At 38.3% G+C, this 18,770-nt stretch overlaps 2 protein-coding genes, 2 long non-coding RNA genes and 1 pseudogene across 14 annotated transcripts; 2 read left to right on the forward strand and 3 right to left on the reverse strand.

The window, feature by feature from the left end:
* LOC124320441 overlaps positions 1–18,770 on the forward strand; it is a 313,411-nt pseudogene that overhangs the window by 233,807 nt on the left and 60,834 nt on the right.
* LOC124320363 (N-chimaerin-like) lies at positions 88–4,888 on the forward strand. 6 transcript variants are annotated; one of them, XM_046783224.1, is made up of 11 exons: positions 88–221; positions 1,935–2,189; positions 2,254–2,316; positions 2,421–2,956; positions 3,015–3,246; positions 3,316–3,371; positions 3,435–3,728; positions 3,829–4,083; positions 4,165–4,302; positions 4,371–4,476; positions 4,561–4,888. In XM_046783224.1, the coding sequence occupies exons 4-11, from the start codon at positions 2,896–2,898 to the stop codon at positions 4,751–4,753; spliced, it is 1,335 nt and encodes a 444-aa protein (XP_046639180.1). In that variant the 5' UTR covers positions 88–221; positions 1,935–2,189; positions 2,254–2,316; positions 2,421–2,895; the 3' UTR covers positions 4,754–4,888. The 6 variants fall into 6 exon arrangements, with proteins under 6 accessions (XP_046639180.1, XP_046639182.1, XP_046639177.1 ...); XM_046783226.1 differs by having other exon boundaries at positions 1,935–2,837; positions 2,895–2,956; XM_046783221.1 differs by having other exon boundaries at positions 1,935–2,617; positions 2,687–2,956.
* On the reverse strand, positions 4,869–6,105 carry LOC124320420 (charged multivesicular body protein 5-like). Its single transcript, XM_046783304.1, has 5 exons — positions 5,852–6,105; positions 5,634–5,785; positions 5,404–5,569; positions 5,110–5,334; positions 4,869–5,028 (listed from the first exon to the last, which is right to left on the reverse strand). The coding sequence occupies exons 1-5, from the start codon at positions 5,918–5,920 to the stop codon at positions 4,978–4,980; spliced, it is 663 nt and encodes a 220-aa protein (XP_046639260.1). The 5' UTR covers positions 5,921–6,105; the 3' UTR covers positions 4,869–4,977.
* On the reverse strand, positions 9,873–14,006 carry LOC124320465. 5 transcript variants are annotated; one of them, XR_006913853.1, is made up of 10 exons: positions 13,844–14,006; positions 13,646–13,772; positions 13,452–13,570; positions 12,888–13,170; positions 12,695–12,820; positions 12,177–12,568; positions 11,807–12,104; positions 11,349–11,677; positions 10,163–10,318; positions 9,873–10,097 (listed from the first exon to the last, which is right to left on the reverse strand). It is a non-coding gene; the product is annotated as an uncharacterized LOC124320465 (long non-coding RNA). The 5 variants fall into 5 exon arrangements; XR_006913855.1 differs by having other exon boundaries at positions 11,349–11,654; positions 11,807–12,109; XR_006913851.1 differs by having other exon boundaries at positions 11,807–12,109.
* LOC124320484 lies at positions 14,279–17,561 on the reverse strand. 2 transcript variants are annotated; one of them, XR_006913912.1, is made up of 8 exons: positions 17,443–17,561; positions 17,326–17,379; positions 15,697–15,853; positions 15,330–15,604; positions 14,940–15,129; positions 14,709–14,869; positions 14,442–14,548; positions 14,279–14,384 (listed from the first exon to the last, which is right to left on the reverse strand). It is a non-coding gene; the product is annotated as an uncharacterized LOC124320484 (long non-coding RNA). The 2 variants fall into 2 exon arrangements; XR_006913913.1 differs by lacking the exon at positions 15,697–15,853.

The raw sequence follows: 18,770 nt of genomic DNA on the forward strand, positions 1-18,770 counted from the left end.
CAACTCGGTTTCAACCCATCCTTCTCTTAGCCGTAAAAGTGGCATATATATACTATTGTTTTGATGTTGGATGGTTTTCTCTTTCAGGAACTCGCCTTGCTGAACCTGATCTTGTGCGTATATTAGTACGGACACCGTGCACCCCGAGCGCGGGGAAATTAATTGACGGCGGAACTTGGTCTTCAGCTAACCGCCCAGGGACCGTCTTATTCTGATCGAAGGTACCTATTAGTTATGACATTCAATTTAGAAATACGCTGCATCTCCAGGGAAAAATAAAAAGTAGCGTACCCGATCCATTTTTGCAACAACTTTTGCCTTCCCAATCAAATTCAATTCAAAGTGCCGGATATTGTTTGGGACGTAATTTTTCTGTTTGAGCCATTAGCAAAATTTATTCTATAGTCTCTCTCGCTGTGTGTTATCAACTTTCACATTAGTATTAGAAAACACTATAAAATATAATCCAACTGGTGCGACCATTAGAGGATTTTTTTTAATTCAGTTTCAAAGCTTTTGATACGCCCATCAAACGGAATAAAGACCCGTAAAGACCTCGAACTCTTCACTTTTTCCAATTAAAACTATATCCGAAAAAGTCCGATTATTTGTTTAAATGGCTCACATACTTCGTAGAAACATGCCGTGGCCTTAGTAACTAAAACGTAGGGCGTAGGAAGGGCTTTAATAGTTCTCTAGAGTTTCCCCATGTCGTAGATTGAATCCCCGAGCAGCATGTAAAATCAAACAGAACGCACATTCAACAGCAGAAGCAGCAGCAGCAGCAGCTAATACTCAGTTGCGAATGATGCAATCAATTTGAACGGACGCTGATGGTGTGTATCAGTTACAACAGGCTCGCTGTCTAATATTCTGTTTACTCTAGATTTGTCTTTGCTCCTTTTTTTTTCGTAGCCGAGGCAAGTAATTAAATATCGATCTATGACAATATGCTGACTCGGTATATGTATATACCCAAGATGTGTGCTTTGTATTGCGTGACAACACTCTACACAACAGGGCCCGGAACAATCGATCTAGAGAAAGAGAATAGCTCCCTTGCGTCGGAGTCGTATAAGTCTAAAGCACGGAAATAAAATTTTAATGCTTTAATGCTAAGTAACTATATGCTCGATAACATCTCGATTATCGTCTCGCGTACAGGTGGTTTGATGAGTTTAAAGTATTGTGCGCACTAAATTGCGGTTAGCAAGTTGATGACTATATTTTGGAATTTAATAATCGACGGGGAAAAACCGTTGGTGAATTTCGGTATTCATGAAATGTTACGGACGTCAACGGATTTATTTGAGACGGAGGAAATCCTCAAAGTTTGAAAATTAACGAGGCCGGTTCTCTCTTTGTCATCTTTGACGTTCTTCGTGTTTAGTTATGAATTGCTAGTAGCCTGGCTGTATAACAGCAAATCTACAAGAGTAGGCGTTAAAGTTCATGATGTTGGATCACTGGGAATCGTTCATCATCTTCTCTGTTGGTTCAACCTGTGGATATGAACAGCATAGGTAAACGATAGCTCGTGCGTTGACAGAATATAGAGTGAGCGCGTCAAACAGCCTCCAAACACCTGCTAGCTTTCTCAGTGGACCATCACGCGTGAGTACACGCACTGTCTACTACTCCTCCCCCTTCCGTCAACAGAATTACCTTTACACACTTACAAAAGATGGAAGGGTCACGCGCGAATTCACTGGAGACAAAAATTTCGTTATGCTTGGCCTAACTGGAATAATCAACTCTTTTCCCCTCGTCTTGCACGTATATTGGCAGCGTTCGCTTTATTTGTTTTCGGCATTTGTGCGGGGCAAATAGCTCTTTTGTTTTTAACATAAAAGACGGAAGGGAAATGTCGACACCTTCTCTCCGTCATTTCACGAAATCTTATTTCGTTTTCTTCTCTCTTTTTCTTTTTTTAGGTGTGGGACTAGACTGCTTGTACCATAGCGACAATGACACGGTGCAATCACCAGCGATGGACCTCGGTAGGTTTTATAGGTACTTCCTGAGGGTTGAGACGGACCTCATGTGGTCCTCGGAACATCGCGACGATCACGCTCATCGATCTTCTCTCTTCTTGTCTTCTTCTCTTTTTCATCTTGGGGAAACTTCTACTCCATCACGAAGGAAATATGAGATTAAATAACAGAAACACGTCCCTCACCTCTCGAAAGGTAAAAATGGATAGACTGTATTATACGTTCTGCGCAAATCATTCTGTAACTATTTTCGACTAAGCTTTGAGAGCTAACCGTGATCCAATGTTGCGCATATGACTGAACGTTTCATACACCACGTTTGGTATGGAGAGAAAAAAAAATGTAACATTTTTCTGAAACACGGAATGGATTCTATGATTTAATCAAGAAAAAAATTTAAGATTTAAATTGCTTTGAATTGTGCAGCAGTGCAGCTTATAGTGCTTATACGTACTTTGGTTCAATGAGTCAACTTGGAGAAATGTTCCAGCATTAATTGAAATCGGGATAGAAAAATTTCCACATGCTTTGCTATTTATGAAATTATTCATATTCATAGTCTATGATTATTGATTGGTAATTGAGATGCCGAAAGGCTTTTGGTAATTTCCATATAAAAAGTGGTTGTATTGATATTTTGTTTCAACTTTGAATTTCATATTTTTACTAACACCCAACACTTTGACATCTAGCGGCCAGAAAAAAAACCTGACTGTGGAGACAACACGTCAAATTGCCAAGTGTTATGATTGTATACTTCAAGTCTTTGACCTGAATGCAGGTAGAAAATTAACTCGTTCGGTACTTCCTCTCGAATGGAAGAATCCCGGCTCTACTCACAGGGTTGGTTGAATAGATAGTATTGGTTGTTGCCCTTGACTCAAATTTGAATGCCGATAGAATGAGCAGTAATGACGAAAATAGCGACTCGTTGACTTTATCTCCAGTCTGGAAATCTTATCGTAAGTAAACCCTCCTGAGAGTCGTTTGTTTATTCTATTCACTGTTGTGTTTCTCTAGTTTACCAGTTACAGCAAGAAGCTCCTACAGCCGTTGCTGTTCTTTGCTCTTCCAATCAAGAGGATGCCAACAGACCTCCATACTTTGAGGATGAGTACCATGGCTGCATTTCAAATCAGGACACTAAAATGTTGTTGATGAAAGATGGTCATTTCCTTGTCAGAGAGAGTGGAAAGAATAGAGGACACCACACATTGAGCCTCAGATTTAACAATGAATTGAAGCATTACAGGTACATAGTGTTCAACCTCACATTTTGTGTAATTAAATCCTCTTATTATCAATAATTTTATTGTTCTAGGTTATATTTTGATGGCAGATTTTTTGTTGGTGAAAAGAAATTTGATCTGTTGTTGGGTAATAACTATTTTGAAGGTAAAAATTAAGAGCATAACATTCTGTTTCATGTTAATCTTACAGATCTGGTTACTGACGGCCTAATTACAATGCATTTGGAAATAAAAGCTGGTGATTACATTCATCTCATGTGTCGAGCGGCAAGTTACGAGCAAAGCCCCTACTTCACCCTAAACGAGAGGAAGCGTCGCACTTTGAGTCGTAATAATAGGCCTGCCCTTGTTCAGCCGATCTCAGACGACATTCATTATGACAAAGCCCATGACTTTCGAATCCAAAACTTCAAAGGCTTGCATTGGTGCGATTTTTGTGGAAATTTTATGTGGGGTATAATTGCCCAAGGAGTTCGATGTGAAGGTACCCAAGTGTATCAACTACATTAAACATTCATTAAACAAGTTTACTTGTAAAAAAAACCGTCGATAAAGTTGCTAATTGCTATTTCTTTTTAAAACAGATTGTGGAATTTCAGCTCATCGAAAGTGCTCAGAAAAAATTCCAGCTGACTGCTGTCCGGATCTGAAACTTTTAAGAGGAGTTTTTGGCGTGGATTTGACTACCCTCAACAAAGCGCATGGAAACACGCGTATTCCTTTTCTAGTTGACATGTGCGTTAAAGAAATTGAAAGACGAGGCCTTAACTCCGAAGGAATTTACAGAGTCTCTGGTTTGAGAGATGACGTTGAAGCATTAAGACTTGCTTTTGACAGAGGTATAAAAAAAAATATATGAAAAAAAACTACTCATGCATTAAGATTTCCTGTTCAGTCTAGTAAACTTTTTAATTATTTAGATGGCGACAAGACTGATCTTGGACCTTCGTCCTGGGAAGACATCAATGTTGTCGCTGGTGTACTGAAATTATATTTCCGTCTTCTACCAATTCCATTAATTGCCTTTCAGGTTTACCCGCTTGTGATGACAGCTGCAAGTAAGTCTTTTGATATCTTTATTTGATTATACTTTTCCTTATTACGTATTTCTTATCCATTCCCGTAGAAGAGCCTGATGAAAACCGCCGTTTGCAACGAATAAAAGATGCCGTACATTTACTTCCACCTGCTCACTATAACTCGTTGAAATATCTTATCTTTCACTTACATAGGTAATTTTTCTATACAAATGCAAGTTATGTCAAGAGTATTTCATAGTTTCAAAATTAAAGCTTGAGGTCTTGATAACATTATAGGATAGCGGAGAACAAAGAAAAGAATAAGATGTCGTCTCTGAATTTGAGTACGGTTTGGTGCCCCACCTTATTTCCTGGACCTGATTTGCAAGAAATCAACAGTACCGGATCAATACCCGACTTTCACCTTGAAGCTACTTCACTGGACGTTATGATCAGACAACCCCATTTGATTTTTCCTCCAAATATTTAACCGTTCCATTACCTGACATGATCTTGCCACACTTATTTATGTTCTGACCACTAGTCTGAAACATTGCGGTATGTTTGCACCAGCACTTCTCCTTCCATTTACGGTCTACTTCCAATACAAGTCTTACTCGTGTAATTAAGTGTAACGTAGGATTTCCATTCATACAGGTGCATAAACATAGTTCACCGGAGACGGCATATACAAGACAGCAAATAATGTACTCGTTAAGAGGCAGGAATCTTTGGTAATCCAAATTCATCCACAGCAACGCCATCCTTAAAGAAACAAACAAAACACAAATATCAAAGACAGTTCAATATCAATAATACAGTGAAGAAATGCAAAAATTGGCATACCACGTTAACGCTTTCAGCTCCTGGTTCCCTGTCTGGCGCTGACGGAGCCTTGATCGCATCGTCAAGATAAGATGAATCTTCATCTCCAAGCATTTCATCGCCCAGAGCTTCCAGTTCAGCTTCCAGTTCATCTTCATCAATGTCAGGGGTTCCATAGCTTCTACCAAGGGCTTCTTGGACTTCATCAGCTTGTTCAAGCATATCAGCCATATCATCTTGGATATCCTTTTTTGGAAGGAAAACAAAAAATTTTATGTTCTGCTCAATACTATGAAAGTAGATAATAAGTCTAACCTCAACTTGATCAATATTTATCTTCTTAAACTCTTTTTTCATTTCTTTTAAACCCATTTGCATGGCTTTCACCGTAGATTGTGTATCTTTCAACGTTTGTGTGGCATAGTTAGCCTGTTCCATGTTGAATGACTGTTGACGCAAATTACCAGCTTGTTGTTCATACCTGGACGAAGCATTCTTATTAAATTTTTACTCATAGTTATTCTAAAGTAATTTCTTCTGTATACATTTTTTTTTGCTTGAGCACTCGAAGAGCTTTTTGCTTCACTGCATTTTTAGCTGGACCTTCCCGCATTTTGGCCATTTGATCTTTGTATTTTTTCAACTCAACATCCAATTTGCTGATTTTTTTCTCAATATTGTCTCCTCTTTCGTCGACCTGTGTAAAGAAGATTTAACAAGTTATGAACAAGTTTCTTTGGTCTTATATCCAGGAAGGGAAAACCTTGGATATCATGTCAGACATGTTAGGAGCAGGCTGTTGAGGCTTTCCGCGACCGAATATGCGATTCATTTTCCTCTGGAGATTTACAGAAAACGTTTATTAAAACTCACTACTCAATCAAGAGTCGAGGCCACGTAAAATATTTCAAGCAGGTAAAGAACAAGTTTACAATCCAAACTTAGATTTGTTCCTAGTGTTGCACAATTATTAGTCACTGTTTTTATGTCAAAAACAACAAGGGCCTTAATCGATCGATAAGGTGGAGCTCAACGCCACCTGTGCGTCACAAATGAAAACGAATCGCGGGGGAAAAAAATGGTTAACACTTAAGGCGCATTTTGGCGCGAAAAATTCAGCTGAAGTGAATTATAGCAACATTTTATTTGCATAACTACGGGTTGTATGGCGTGGTAGCCAACGGGTTAAAAGTGTAAGTGTAATGGTGGAGATGGGACGAATAGAACAATTCTTTACTAAATATTTGTTTAAGTGTATTTTCTTCCATAAAAATGTGTCTTGAGAGTCCCCCAACCGGCAACCCCATCTGCCGATGGGGTTGCCGGTTGGGGACTACAGTTTCTTTTATTATTTTTAAAGCGTACAAATAACGGTCATGCGTTGACAGATGAATAAAAAATTTGCAACTTTTTTGTTGATGGATTTTCTTCGTAACTTATTCTATTCAGCGACTCGTTCCAATAATGCTGACCATCAAGATGGCCTTCGCAGAAAAGGAGGTATTATCCGTATTCCCAATATTATCTTACTAGATGTCGCTAGTGTCGCCAATGTTGTTCTTACACCGTGAAACGAGGCGAATAGGGCGAAACAAATTGTAGCTAATTATTACTTATATTCCTATGATACCATGTACCAAATTGAACTTCGTATCTTATGTAGGTTTATCTTGACATAGTTTCCTTATTTTTTTACTGTACCAACTTATTTCTCCAAATTCTAGATGTCAGTCATTCCAACAAGTTGACTTAGAGCTCAGTCACTTTCCATCCATTAGGCCCATCATGCTGTCAAAAGCCTAAAACTCATGGTTGAATCCCACATGTAGTGGAATACAAATGTGCAGAGAAAAGGTATTTCCCCATTACTGCTACCAGACCATTACAATTCATATTTTCTTTTAACATAGGTATCCTTGCGCGTGAACCATAGGATGTTTTCTGAATCTCGCAATTTTGGTGATGTACCCTGAAACAGCATGTTTGCTGTGATGGATGTCTTTTCTGTTTAGAAGGCAACCCAGCTAAGAGATAGGTGCAGTTTTATTTCTCAAAAGTAAATGTATGTCAATTTGTCAATAACATAGCGAATTTCCTTGTCCCATTCCCACTTAGAGTTTCAGAGACATGATGTGTGTGAAGTGAATAACCTGACATGTACCGGATCTGCTTAATGAAAGTCAGATGCCTTAGTACTAAATTCATCACCCATATGATAAAGGTAAGCATCAATACCACCTATCACCAAGCTAAGTTACAATACTTCATGACACTTTCTTTAGCATCAGGAAATTTATCTCAACATGTGGAGTAAATGTTGGTTTCTGTGAATTTCATTTTACGGTTTTTTCATCATGAACATTTCAGTGTGCTTCTTAGAAAAGGTAAAGATTAATGTGCTTTTTTAATTTTTATATTTTCATTAATGTAATACAATTTTTTTTTACAGAGCACGCAAGATCCCTACGGACATCCTTGAGCTAATACTGGATTTTGTCCATGACAGAAGAGGGAGTTCCATCATGCTCCATCCTTATATCTTCAAGACGTACGCTCATCCAGCTTCACTGCTTCAGTGCTTCTTATGCTGCAAAACAACTTTTCTTGCTTCATTGGCGAGTTGGATCACTTCAGTTGCTGTGACACACCTGCAGTCACTCACCACGGGATTACGGCCAGGTACCGGACAATTGACTTATTTTCGTAGATTATCTACTAGTAATCTATTTGCGTTAAACTCTGTCCGTGTCATAATTCCAAAATCAGATCCTTCTTGCGCGGAAAAGTGATCCTTAGACTTAGACGTGTTTCTTTTTTCTAACGCTAGATGGCTGTTCGATCATTTTCAGCTGTCAAAACAGTGAGTTTCAGTTACTTTGCAAATCTCTTTTAACATTTATCGGCAGCTATTATGTGGAAATTTTTTAGTGAAAACTGACGATAACTATCACGACAACAATGCTCACTTGTTAAATTTTCGATATTTGCTTTTTTTTCTACTTCCGGTTTTCTCATTTCAGTCAGTAGTTCAGTAAATATTCATTCGAGGAACAAAAGAACCACATATTCGTGAACCTCGTAAAATTTGTGGTAAAGTTCATGTTATTTTTTGTACGTACGCGTACTTCCGGTTTTGAGAATTGTCCTGAACTAGTTCAGGAAAAATCTCGATTTTGGCCAAATTTTGGATTTCGTTTAAATCACACCTAATCGACCCAAAATTTTATGGAGATCACGAATATTTGGTTTATTCCGTCGGCAGCTCAATAGTTTAAGCGCTATGGCTTACTTCCGGTATACTTCCGTAAAATTTTTAGAAAACTAGCAAATGAGCTTTGTTCTTGTACAGTTCTGAATGTTAAAAGCAAAATTTTAAGTAATCTTTTTTAGGCGCCTGTAAAGTTTTGAGCAAAAAAAAAACAGATCAATGTACCTTTATGTATTTTATTGGCATTTCACTTAATAACACTTGTTTTGTCTTTATTCAGGTAATGACGTCGAGAAGATGGACACCAAAACTTCGCCGGTATCTCCAAAATGTCAGCGTGGATCATCATTTGTTGTTGGTAATATGTTTTCGTTTGTGTTAGTTAACCCATTGGCTGCCACGCCTTTGTTCTCCCCTAGCTCCTTAGCACGGGCCGCGCTGTTCGGTCTCGTGGTTTACATGCCGCAGGGTCGGAGAGTCGCACCAGCCCAAGATTCGCCACAAGGCGCCTGTTAGGCAGTGCACCATAGGGACTTCCCCCTTGTCGATACGGTGATGGATTCTAGAGGCGTGCATTCCATCTTCTCCTGTCACCGTGTCAGCCCGGACTTGTCAGCAATGGCAAGTCCCACCTTGGTCATGGATCCTTCAGACATGGCGCGTAGAGAGTAGAGAACAACCTACGGGTTGTATGGCGTGGCAGCCAACGGGTTAACTTAAGTGTATGTATGTTTGTATGTATAAATGTATGTGATTGTAAAATGTGGTGGAATTGTGGGTGGAGGTGGGACAACAAAGGAATTCATTTTAAAGTTTTTTATATTTATATTTATAACTTTCAAATATTACATTCTTGCACAAGTGATATTACAACTTATTTTTTATCTCTAGATTTCCTTTCAATAAAATTTTACGAAGAGTCTGACTTTGTTAAAATTAGAGCTGTTAAATTCAAAATTTAGAGTTATCATTATGAGTAAGTTGCTACTAACTTGCCCTGAAAGTAAAATTCGTCCAAGTCCCAGAATGTTCTTTTCAAGTGCGACTAGAGCAAGTCAACTCCGACATGTGAAATAGAAAAATAAAAAAAAATTGGAACAATTCTCAACACCAAAAGGCTAAAAGGTGGTAAGAGAAGTCGTACAATTTGATTACCCGCTTTAAAAAGTGTACTTTCTCATTTAAGATCAATAACAATTACCAGTGACAAATGTCTATTATGATGTGACACAAAATCTATACACTAATAAATAAAACAAATTCGGCTCTAATACTTGGAAACCTTCCTGTAGTAAGTTGGAGAAGCGTGGGTCGAGGTGTAACATTCAGATGCCTTAACGGTGTTGTAACTTGAGGCAGAGTAACACTTCGGAGCTTCGGTGTAGTAGGTCGGAGCATCGTATGTAGTGGAATAGTACTTATGTCCCTTCGTAATGTACTACTTCAGAGCTTCGATGTAGTAGCAAAGTGTAGCGTAGGTTTTGGTGTAGTAATCTGGGGCTTCAGTGTAGTATTTCGGTTCAGCGTAATACGAAGAGGCAGCGGTTGTGTAGAAAGTTGAGGCTACGTAATACTGGGCCGCCTCATTTAGGGTTGTGTAGCTCGGGGCAGAGTAGTACTTTGACACTTCTGTGTAGTTTTCGACCGTTGGTGGTGTGATAAGTTGGAGCCTCGGTGCAGTAGCTAAGAGCAGAGTAGTACTTGGGAGCCTCGGTGTAGTAACCTGGCACTGCATACTTAGTTGTGTAACACTTCAGTAACTTCGTGGTGGAGCTCGGGGAAGAATAATACTTCGGGGCTTCTGTGTAGTAACTCGGGACAGCTTATGTTTTTGTTTAATAATCTGGAGCATTGGTGGTGTAGTACTTGGAGGCCTCAGTGTAGTAACTGGTCGTTGCGTATGTTTTTTTCGTGCAGTCAGACGCCAGCGTTGTGGTTTGATACCCGCCACATCCAGGAAACATCGACACACCAGTGGCCAATCCAGCCATCAAAAATTCAACAGCAGCACGCCATAGATTGCTAGACAATAAAAATAATTTGAACATTTATATAAATATTTATATATTTATTGCGAGCCCGAAGGGCGAAGCTAATAATCGCATACGCAGAAAAAAAAAAGCCGTGTCACTTTGTATGTCTGTGTGTATGTAACGCTCCATAGCTCGTGTGTTTCACGACAGATTTCAGACTTTTTGGTCTTATAAATTACACAAAAAATATGCGGCGCGACCAGAACATAAATAATTACATTTACTTAATAAGTTTTCCCGTAATTAATGAAAAACTGTTAAAATAATTGTTTAACGACTGGTGACATCTTGCGGTGGCGACTACAACTTTTTCACTTAATGACTGGTGACATCTTGCGGTGGCGACTACAACTTTTTCACCTTAGGTTTAAATTCCACTTTCTGTTCTTAACGTGCTTGTCATTTACTTAACGTAATAAGTTTAAAATAACGTGTTAAGTTTAAAATTAATTCTTTCTTGTCGAATATTTTTAATTATTTATATTTTGTAAGAATATTGAACTGTGACAGAAAAATCCTGTTTTAAGACAAAAAAGTCTGTGAAGAAAAGTGTGAATAACAGATTCACAACAGATTTCAGACTTTTTTGTCTTAAAAATTACACAAAAAATATGCGGTGCTGCCAGAACAAGAATAATTTTATTTACTTTGATAATGGATCGATTTAAAAGACGAAAAATAGATTTTTGGTTATGACGTTGGCATGATAATGAAGAGCGACATGGTTCAAGTCTAATTATAGATTTACTTTTTTTTAGAATAAAAATATTGTTTTGAACCATGCCCTTTGTTAACCATGACTCAGACAAAACAAAATATCGCGATAGAATTTTTTCCAGAAAATTTCAGAGAAAAAACAGATCTAGGATGGCATTTAGCAAAAAATCCGACTTAACAATAGGCCCTGAATTTTTTATTTAAGACAGTTTTCAACTGGCTTACGATTATCCCTTCGCGGCGAGCTGATAAGCTTGCTTTTCTATCTTATTTATCTCAATGAAAAAAATCATAATATTTACCAATGATTACTTCTGTGTAATATTCGACTGTTTCAGTGGTGTAATGAGCTGTAACCTCGGTGTAGTAGCTGAGAGCAGAGTAGTACTTGGGAGCCTCGGTGTAATAAGCTGGCGCGGCATTTGTAGTTGTGTAACACTACCTGGTTCCTTGGTGGTGTAGTACTTGGGGGCCTCGGTGTAGTAACTGGTCATGTCGTATGATGTTGTTGCATAGTAAGACGGCAGCGCCGTGCTTTGGTATCCGCCATACCCAGGAGACATCAGTACACCAGTGGTCGACTCATCCACCAACGAAACGACACCCAACTGCAGCACGACAAAATAGTTTACTATACATAAATTCAATTGAAACATTAATATGCCATGGAATATCTAAAAAAAAACCAAAAAAACAAAAACAGAAGACACGTAGAGCTGATTCACACCGCCAGGAAAAAAAAAAATAAAAAAATATTTACCGTTGATTGCAAAACTGGTGGTACGACGAAGAATGTAGTTGGTGACGATTACTGCACAGCAGTTGTTGCCATTTCGGAGATGGCCACTCGACTGATTGTAGTGGTGTAGTACTCCGGTGCCTTGGTGGTGTTAATCAGGGGCCTCAGTATACTACTCAGGCGCTTTGGTGTAGTAGCTCGGGTCAACATAAGTTGAGGTGTAGTGTAACACTCTGAAGCTTTTGTGGTGAAGTACTTGGAGCGACTCTAACATCACACGACTGCTTATTCCTTTCGCCTTTTATCTTCTTTCATATGACTAGTCTAGACAATAAATAATTTGAATATTCAATAGTTGGCAGATTAAAATTCCATGTAGCAGTATATTTACCCATGATATGTAGTTGTGCACCTCCGGTGCCTTGGAGGTGTAGTACTTGGAAGCCTTGGTGTAGTTAGCTGGGAAACCATACGTAGTTGTGTAGTACTCCGGTGTCTTGTTGATGTAATATTTGGGGACCTCGGCGGAGTACTCGACCCTTTAGTAGTGTAGCACGAGGAAGATTAATACTTCGGGGATTCGGCGTAAGCAGTTAGGGGTAACATAAGTTGTGGTGTAATAATCTGGACACATGGCGGTGTAGTAACTGGCCGTTCCGTATGTTGTCATGCAGTCAGACGCCGACGTTGTGGTTTCATACCCGCCATACCCAGCAGACATCAGTACACCAGTGGTCGACCGAGCCAATACGTCCCCCAACACCAGCACGACACCATAGTTCACTATTAATCAATATTGACAATTAATCAATTTTAACATTAACATTCAATAATGAAAGGGCATACAGAAAAATTGGAAAAAAGTAGAGTTGGTTTACATCTCCATGAAAAAAAAATCAAAATATTTACCCATGATTGCAAAACTGGTAGTACGACGAAGAATGTAGTTGGTGACGACTACTGCACTGCAGTTGTTGCCATGTCGGTGATAACAATTCGACTAATATCTATCGCCTTTTCTCTCCTATTATACGACTAGAAAATAAATAATTTGGATATTCAATAGTTAGCATATTTAAATTCCATGTAACAGAATATTTACCCATGATATGTAGTGGTGTAGTAATTAGGGGCCTCGGTGTAGTACTCGACCCTTTGATGGCATAGTTTGGGGAAGAATAATACTTCGGGGATTCTGTGTAGTTGCTCGGGGCAGCGAAGTTGTGGTGTAATAATCTGGAGACTTGGTGGTGTAGTACTTGGGGGCCTCGGTGTAGTAACGTGCGGCGTTGCGGTTTCATACCCGCCAAACCCAGAAGACATCAGTACACCAGTGGTTGACCGAGCCGATACGATACCCAACATCAGCACGACGACATAGTTTACTAGACAATTAATTAATTGAAACATTTGCATTCAATAAAAACTGACATGTTAACAAACAGAGGAAAAAAGTAGAGTTGATACACAACTCAATGTAAAAATATTTGGTCATGATTGAGAACAGTAAAACGACGAAGAAAGCAGTTGCTGACATATTGTGCACTGCAGTTGCTGTTGCCGTGTCGGAGATATTCACTCGACTGATTCTTATGACCTTTTCTCTCTCCTTTTATACGACTTTTTCTCACCCTGATCCACCTCTTAAGCCTTGCGGCTATTGTACCTTTTGATAATGATGCAAAACGTCCGGTTCTCACCTAAAACCTCTACACCACGCATGCCAGTTTTACGAAATGTTTCTTGTGACCTCCAAGCGTGAACATCAAATTTTTCCGATTGTGACTTGACAAATTAACAAATAAAAAAAGGAGAATTGATTCACATTTCACAACTCCATGTAAAAAACAGAACATTTACCCATGATAGCAAACTGGTGGTACGACGAAGAATGCATTTGGTAGCAAATAGTGCACCGCAGTTGTTGTGCCATGTCGGAGATGATCACTCGACTGATTTCTATCACCTTTTCTCTCCTTTTATATGACTGGACAATAAATAATTTAGCTTTTCAATAACTGGCATATTTAAAACTCCATGCAACAACATAATATTTACCCATAATTGCGAATTGGTTGTACGATGAAGAATGCAGCTGATGGCAAATAGTACACTGCAACTGTTACCGTGTCGGAGATACTCACTCGACTGATTACTTTCGCCCTTTCTCTATTCTTTTATACGACTTTTTCTCACCCTCACCTCTCAAGCCTTGCGGCTATTCTACCTTCTTGATAATGATGCAAAACTTCCCGTTCTCACCCAACCTCTACACCACTGCATGAAACGTTTAACGTAATGATCTCCATGACCTTCGATTGAAATGCAAACTGGCCTTTCCTTCTGCAGGTGACGTTGCTGGGGATGGGTCTACAAAAACCATTATCAAAATGAATACCAAATAGCTTTTCCTTGCGGCTATTGTACCTGCTTGATAATGATGTAACACGTGTCGTCCTCACCCAACCTTTCGTTCCCGCATTTCCATTACCTTCGTCGCATGAAACGTTTTACGTTATGATCTCCGTGACCTTCGATTAAAAGATTTTACATGAAAACTGCCCTTTCCTTCTTTAGGTTGAGGTTGCCGGGGATGGGTCTACAACAACCAATATCAAAATGAATACAAAATGGTTGAGCCTTGCGGCTATTGTACCTGCTTGATAATGACGTTCTGTTCTCACCCAACCTCTACATCACCGAATTGACAGTTTTACACGAAATGTTCCCAGCGACCTTGAGTTTGCATGTCTGCAGGTTGAACTTTACAATGGTAAAGTAATTGAAAAATAATTAATAAACACTGCATCAGTTAACATGTTGAAGAAACACCTAAATTTAATTTTAAACATTCTACAGTAACATACGAGTGTACGACTCTTTAGCACACATACGTAGAATAAAATGTAAGCAATATACTAACCTACTGAACCTACTTGATTTATCTTACAAGTACATTACTACCATCTCAGATTTCCAAATCTCATCACATTTTGTCTTGCAATATAGTAGAGACCCTCTCAAAGAAGCATCTTCGTGACACGGCAGCGATCACGTGGAGAAGGGAGAAAGATCTTCGGCATGCTTTCACAAAATAAATTGAAGTACATTTAAAAATGGATCGTCAAAGTCAAAACTATCACGATTCACTTACATGCCTTAGAATTGTTCACTTTTGATTAAGCTTGGTCGAATGGCGTGGAAATATCTCATCTCTTTAAAATGTAAAAGCGAAAACCGTCATGACGCAGAAGCTGCAGCACGTTTCCATCCATTGTCTCAAAGGCAAATGACTTAAGACTGACGAAACCAATCGCCGCCGTCACTCACTGACACTCCGCCACCTGGTAAACAAAAATAACCATAATAACAAAGAATAATTATAATACACGATCATCCGTGGCTAAATTGAAACCGTAAAACTAGACTGGGGAAAAAAAAGTAGTTCAAACATAGAAGCAAACGTAACATCCGACATTGAGCAGTACGACATTTGTGGTAGAGCGAAAGTTCACATGGAAATGCCTGGTAAACTTCGACTTACCTAAACTGATCATTCTGATTGCAAATGGCAAAGAATCTGGTTGCGAAGTCGGTGTAGTCGCAAGTCGGAATGTAATAACGACACCTGACATCAAAACGCGACACCAACTCCAGGACTTGTGCGACAAGTAACATTTCCGGCGTCTCTCCTATGGTTTTGTACTTCTTTGATTTGATTGTATTGAGCCGTTATTTTCTTCTTTCTCAACTTTAACGATCTTTTGAAATTCCTTAGAGCAACTTATTCGTCGAGTTCTACATAGCAGTCGTTGTTGCCTAAATATAATGAATTATTAGCCTTTTCTAATGAATGGTCTCCCATAACTTAATCTATAGCTTTCATTAGAAATTTATCAACATATTATTACTTTTTGGTAACTTTTTCTGGTTTCTGTGTGGGATGCTTAAAGATAATGGTAAAAAAAACCAACACATTCAAGGATAATAATAGCAGCACCACAAACTGAATGCAACAGCTGTCTTGTTCATCCCTTTCACCAACTGGCTGCAGCTCATACTCAGAGACTGCTAAAATAATAAAAAATAAATTAATTCATATTTTAAGAAGATGTCTTATAATAAGATAGAAAAGCAAGCTTATCAGCTCGCCGCGAAGGGATAATCGTAAGCCAGTTGAAAACTGTCTTAAATAAAAAATTCAGGGCCTATTGTTAAGTCGGATTTTTTGCTAAATGCCATCCTAGATCTGTTTTTTCTCTGAAATTTTCTGGAAAAAATTCTATCGCGATATTTTGTTTTGTCTGAGTCATGGTTAACAAAGGGCATGGTTCAAAACAATATTTTTATTCTAAAAAAAAGTAAATCTATAATTAGACTTGAACCATGTCGCTCTTCATTATCATGCCAACGTCATAACCAAAAATCTATTTTTCGTCTTTTAAATCGATCCATTATCAAAGTAAATAAAATTATTCTTGTTCTGGCAGCACCGCATATTTTTTGTGTAATTTTTAAGACAAAAAAGTCTGAAATCTGTTGTGAATCTGTTATTCACACTTTTCTTCACAGACTTTTTTGTCTTAAAACAGGATTTTTCTGTCACAGTTCAATATTCTTACAAAATATAAATAATTAAAAATATTCGACAAGAAAGAATTAATTTTAAACTTAACACGTTATTTTAAACTTATTACGTTAAGTAAATGACAAGCACGTTAAGAACAGAAAGTGGAATTTAAACCTAAGGTGAAAAAGTTGTAGTCGCCACCGCAAGATGTCACCAGTCATTAAGTGAAAAAGTTGTAGTCGCCACCGCAAGATGTCACCAGTCGTTAAACAATTATTTTAACAGTTTTTCATTAATTACGGGAAAACTTATTAAGTAAATGTAATTATTTATGTTCTGGTCGCGCCGCATATTTTTTGTGTAATTTATAAGACCAAAAAGTCTGAAATCTGTCGTGAAACACACGAGCTATGGAGCGTTACATACACACAGACATACAAAGTGACACGGCTTTTTTTTTTCTGCGTATGCGATTATTAGCTTCGCCCTTCGGGCTCGCAATCACATAACATAATGACACAGGACAGGCATAAAGTCAACTAAACAGTGCCTCAAAACTACTTCAATATCACATATTTTACAAAGGAATCTACACTTGGGAAGAATTCCCAACTAATAATAGTTAGTCTAGTTCAACCTCATGGGCAATTGCAATTTATAAAAAAAAACCACATGTTCATTGTATATGTAACACATTTGAATCTACAACACTGGCACAAGGGTTCTACCAAAATTTGTTTGTTTTTCTGTTTTTCTCTTATTTGGAAGACACAGCTTGGCTTATTAGTTATTACATGATGCTACATGGGACCATTTAATCCTTATCATCACAAACACCTGCACCACAAGAAAACTTTGCTAAAAGAATGCAATAAGAATCCTTGGCTAAAAAGTTTGCAGTCAATTCAGCAACTTGATGTAACACTTGCCCATGATCCAATTTATCTATTTTAAAATAGTTGTGCAATACCTAAATGAGATCTTGAGATGACCATAGACAAGCTTGAACACATTATGTAGAATACTGGAATACAGAGATAAGCATCAACTGTGGTGATTAGATTATGAAAGTTACAGATTTACCTACATATATTTTGTGGATATTAATTTGGTCCATAAAAAAGTGAACAGCAACAGCAAATAACTTTCGTCATTTCTCATTTGTTGTTTGTTCACCATCACCACCTCTCCCAGTCCCAGGTGACTCACCAATTGTTGTCGCTGCAGCTTCTGGAGTCTTCAGCTGGACGTTCAACTGAGGTCCACCTGGTGGGTGAATTTGAAAAAATTTGAATTTGAAATTTTTAACCGATTCAAAATCTTTTATTAAAAATATTCATCAATGTTCGTTATGCTGGCACCCCATTCCGGTTTGCGAGGTTCCCGTAGGAATTATCAATTAAAACATTAAAAAAGCAAAAGTAAACATGAATGCAATTGAATCTGATTCGGTATAGTGAATCAGGAGTGGGGGGGGGGGGGAGGGCGGGAGTTGGCGGTCAATATGTATATTACCGGTAGGTGATACGTAGCACTAGTTGACGCCGAATTCATACTTGAGTTTTACTTCTAGAGCCTAGATGCTAGCATAGAGGGTTTTTTTCGAGGCGCGCAGTTAAAAAAATTATCATTTTCGAGGCGCGCAGTTCAAAATGTGATCAACGCCATCTCTTGAGAATGGTTCGAACTAATCATCCGGTGGTTAAAAAACCTGTACAGAATCGGAGAATCCCTACAGAAAACTGAAATATCACGAAAGTGAAAATGGTAAAAAAAAGTTGGCTGGTTGTATCCTTTCTAGAAATTATTTGAAAAAATATTTATTTTGAACACCAAAAGTCAGGAGCGAATCGCAAATCGTGTTAAAAGCATTTTGCTGAATTTTGTTATGTTTATTTAGCTTGTTTTTCGTCGCATTGGTTGCATCGCATTATTCGCATACTATTCTTGTTATTCAATTTGTTGAATGTTTTTCACCTTTTCCAAGGACATGAATTACGAAATACGAAAGCACTTTGAAAACATACGTACAACATTACATTGAATCGAACACGAAAGATGGAACCAAGAAAAAATTATAGTCCAAGCTTGATAAATGGTTCGCCATAAATCGGACGTTTAAATTGTTATGGTCTCTGAATACAATGCAGTATTGCGCCAGTTGCAAGATAGCAAACCTCAAGCGAAGCAAATAATCCAAGAGTCAAATACTGGCCGATTGATGCACTGTTCGATAAGATTCGGCGTTCATCCTCCAACTGTATGAAAAGAAAGAAAAACATTTCTCAAAATTTTTTGGGGGTTAAACTATAAATAAAATCTGTTATTCGACGCTAGGCCTTGTGTCGTGACGCAACGCCAGTGTCAAGGCCCATTTATTTATGGCCCATTATTATTACAAGGCCAGTGTGCATT

This window comes from Daphnia pulicaria, chromosome 1 (genome assembly GCF_021234035.1).
Source record: "Daphnia pulicaria isolate SC F1-1A chromosome 1, SC_F0-13Bv2, whole genome shotgun sequence".
NCBI classification, from domain to species: domain Eukaryota; kingdom Metazoa; phylum Arthropoda; class Branchiopoda; order Diplostraca; family Daphniidae; genus Daphnia; species Daphnia pulicaria.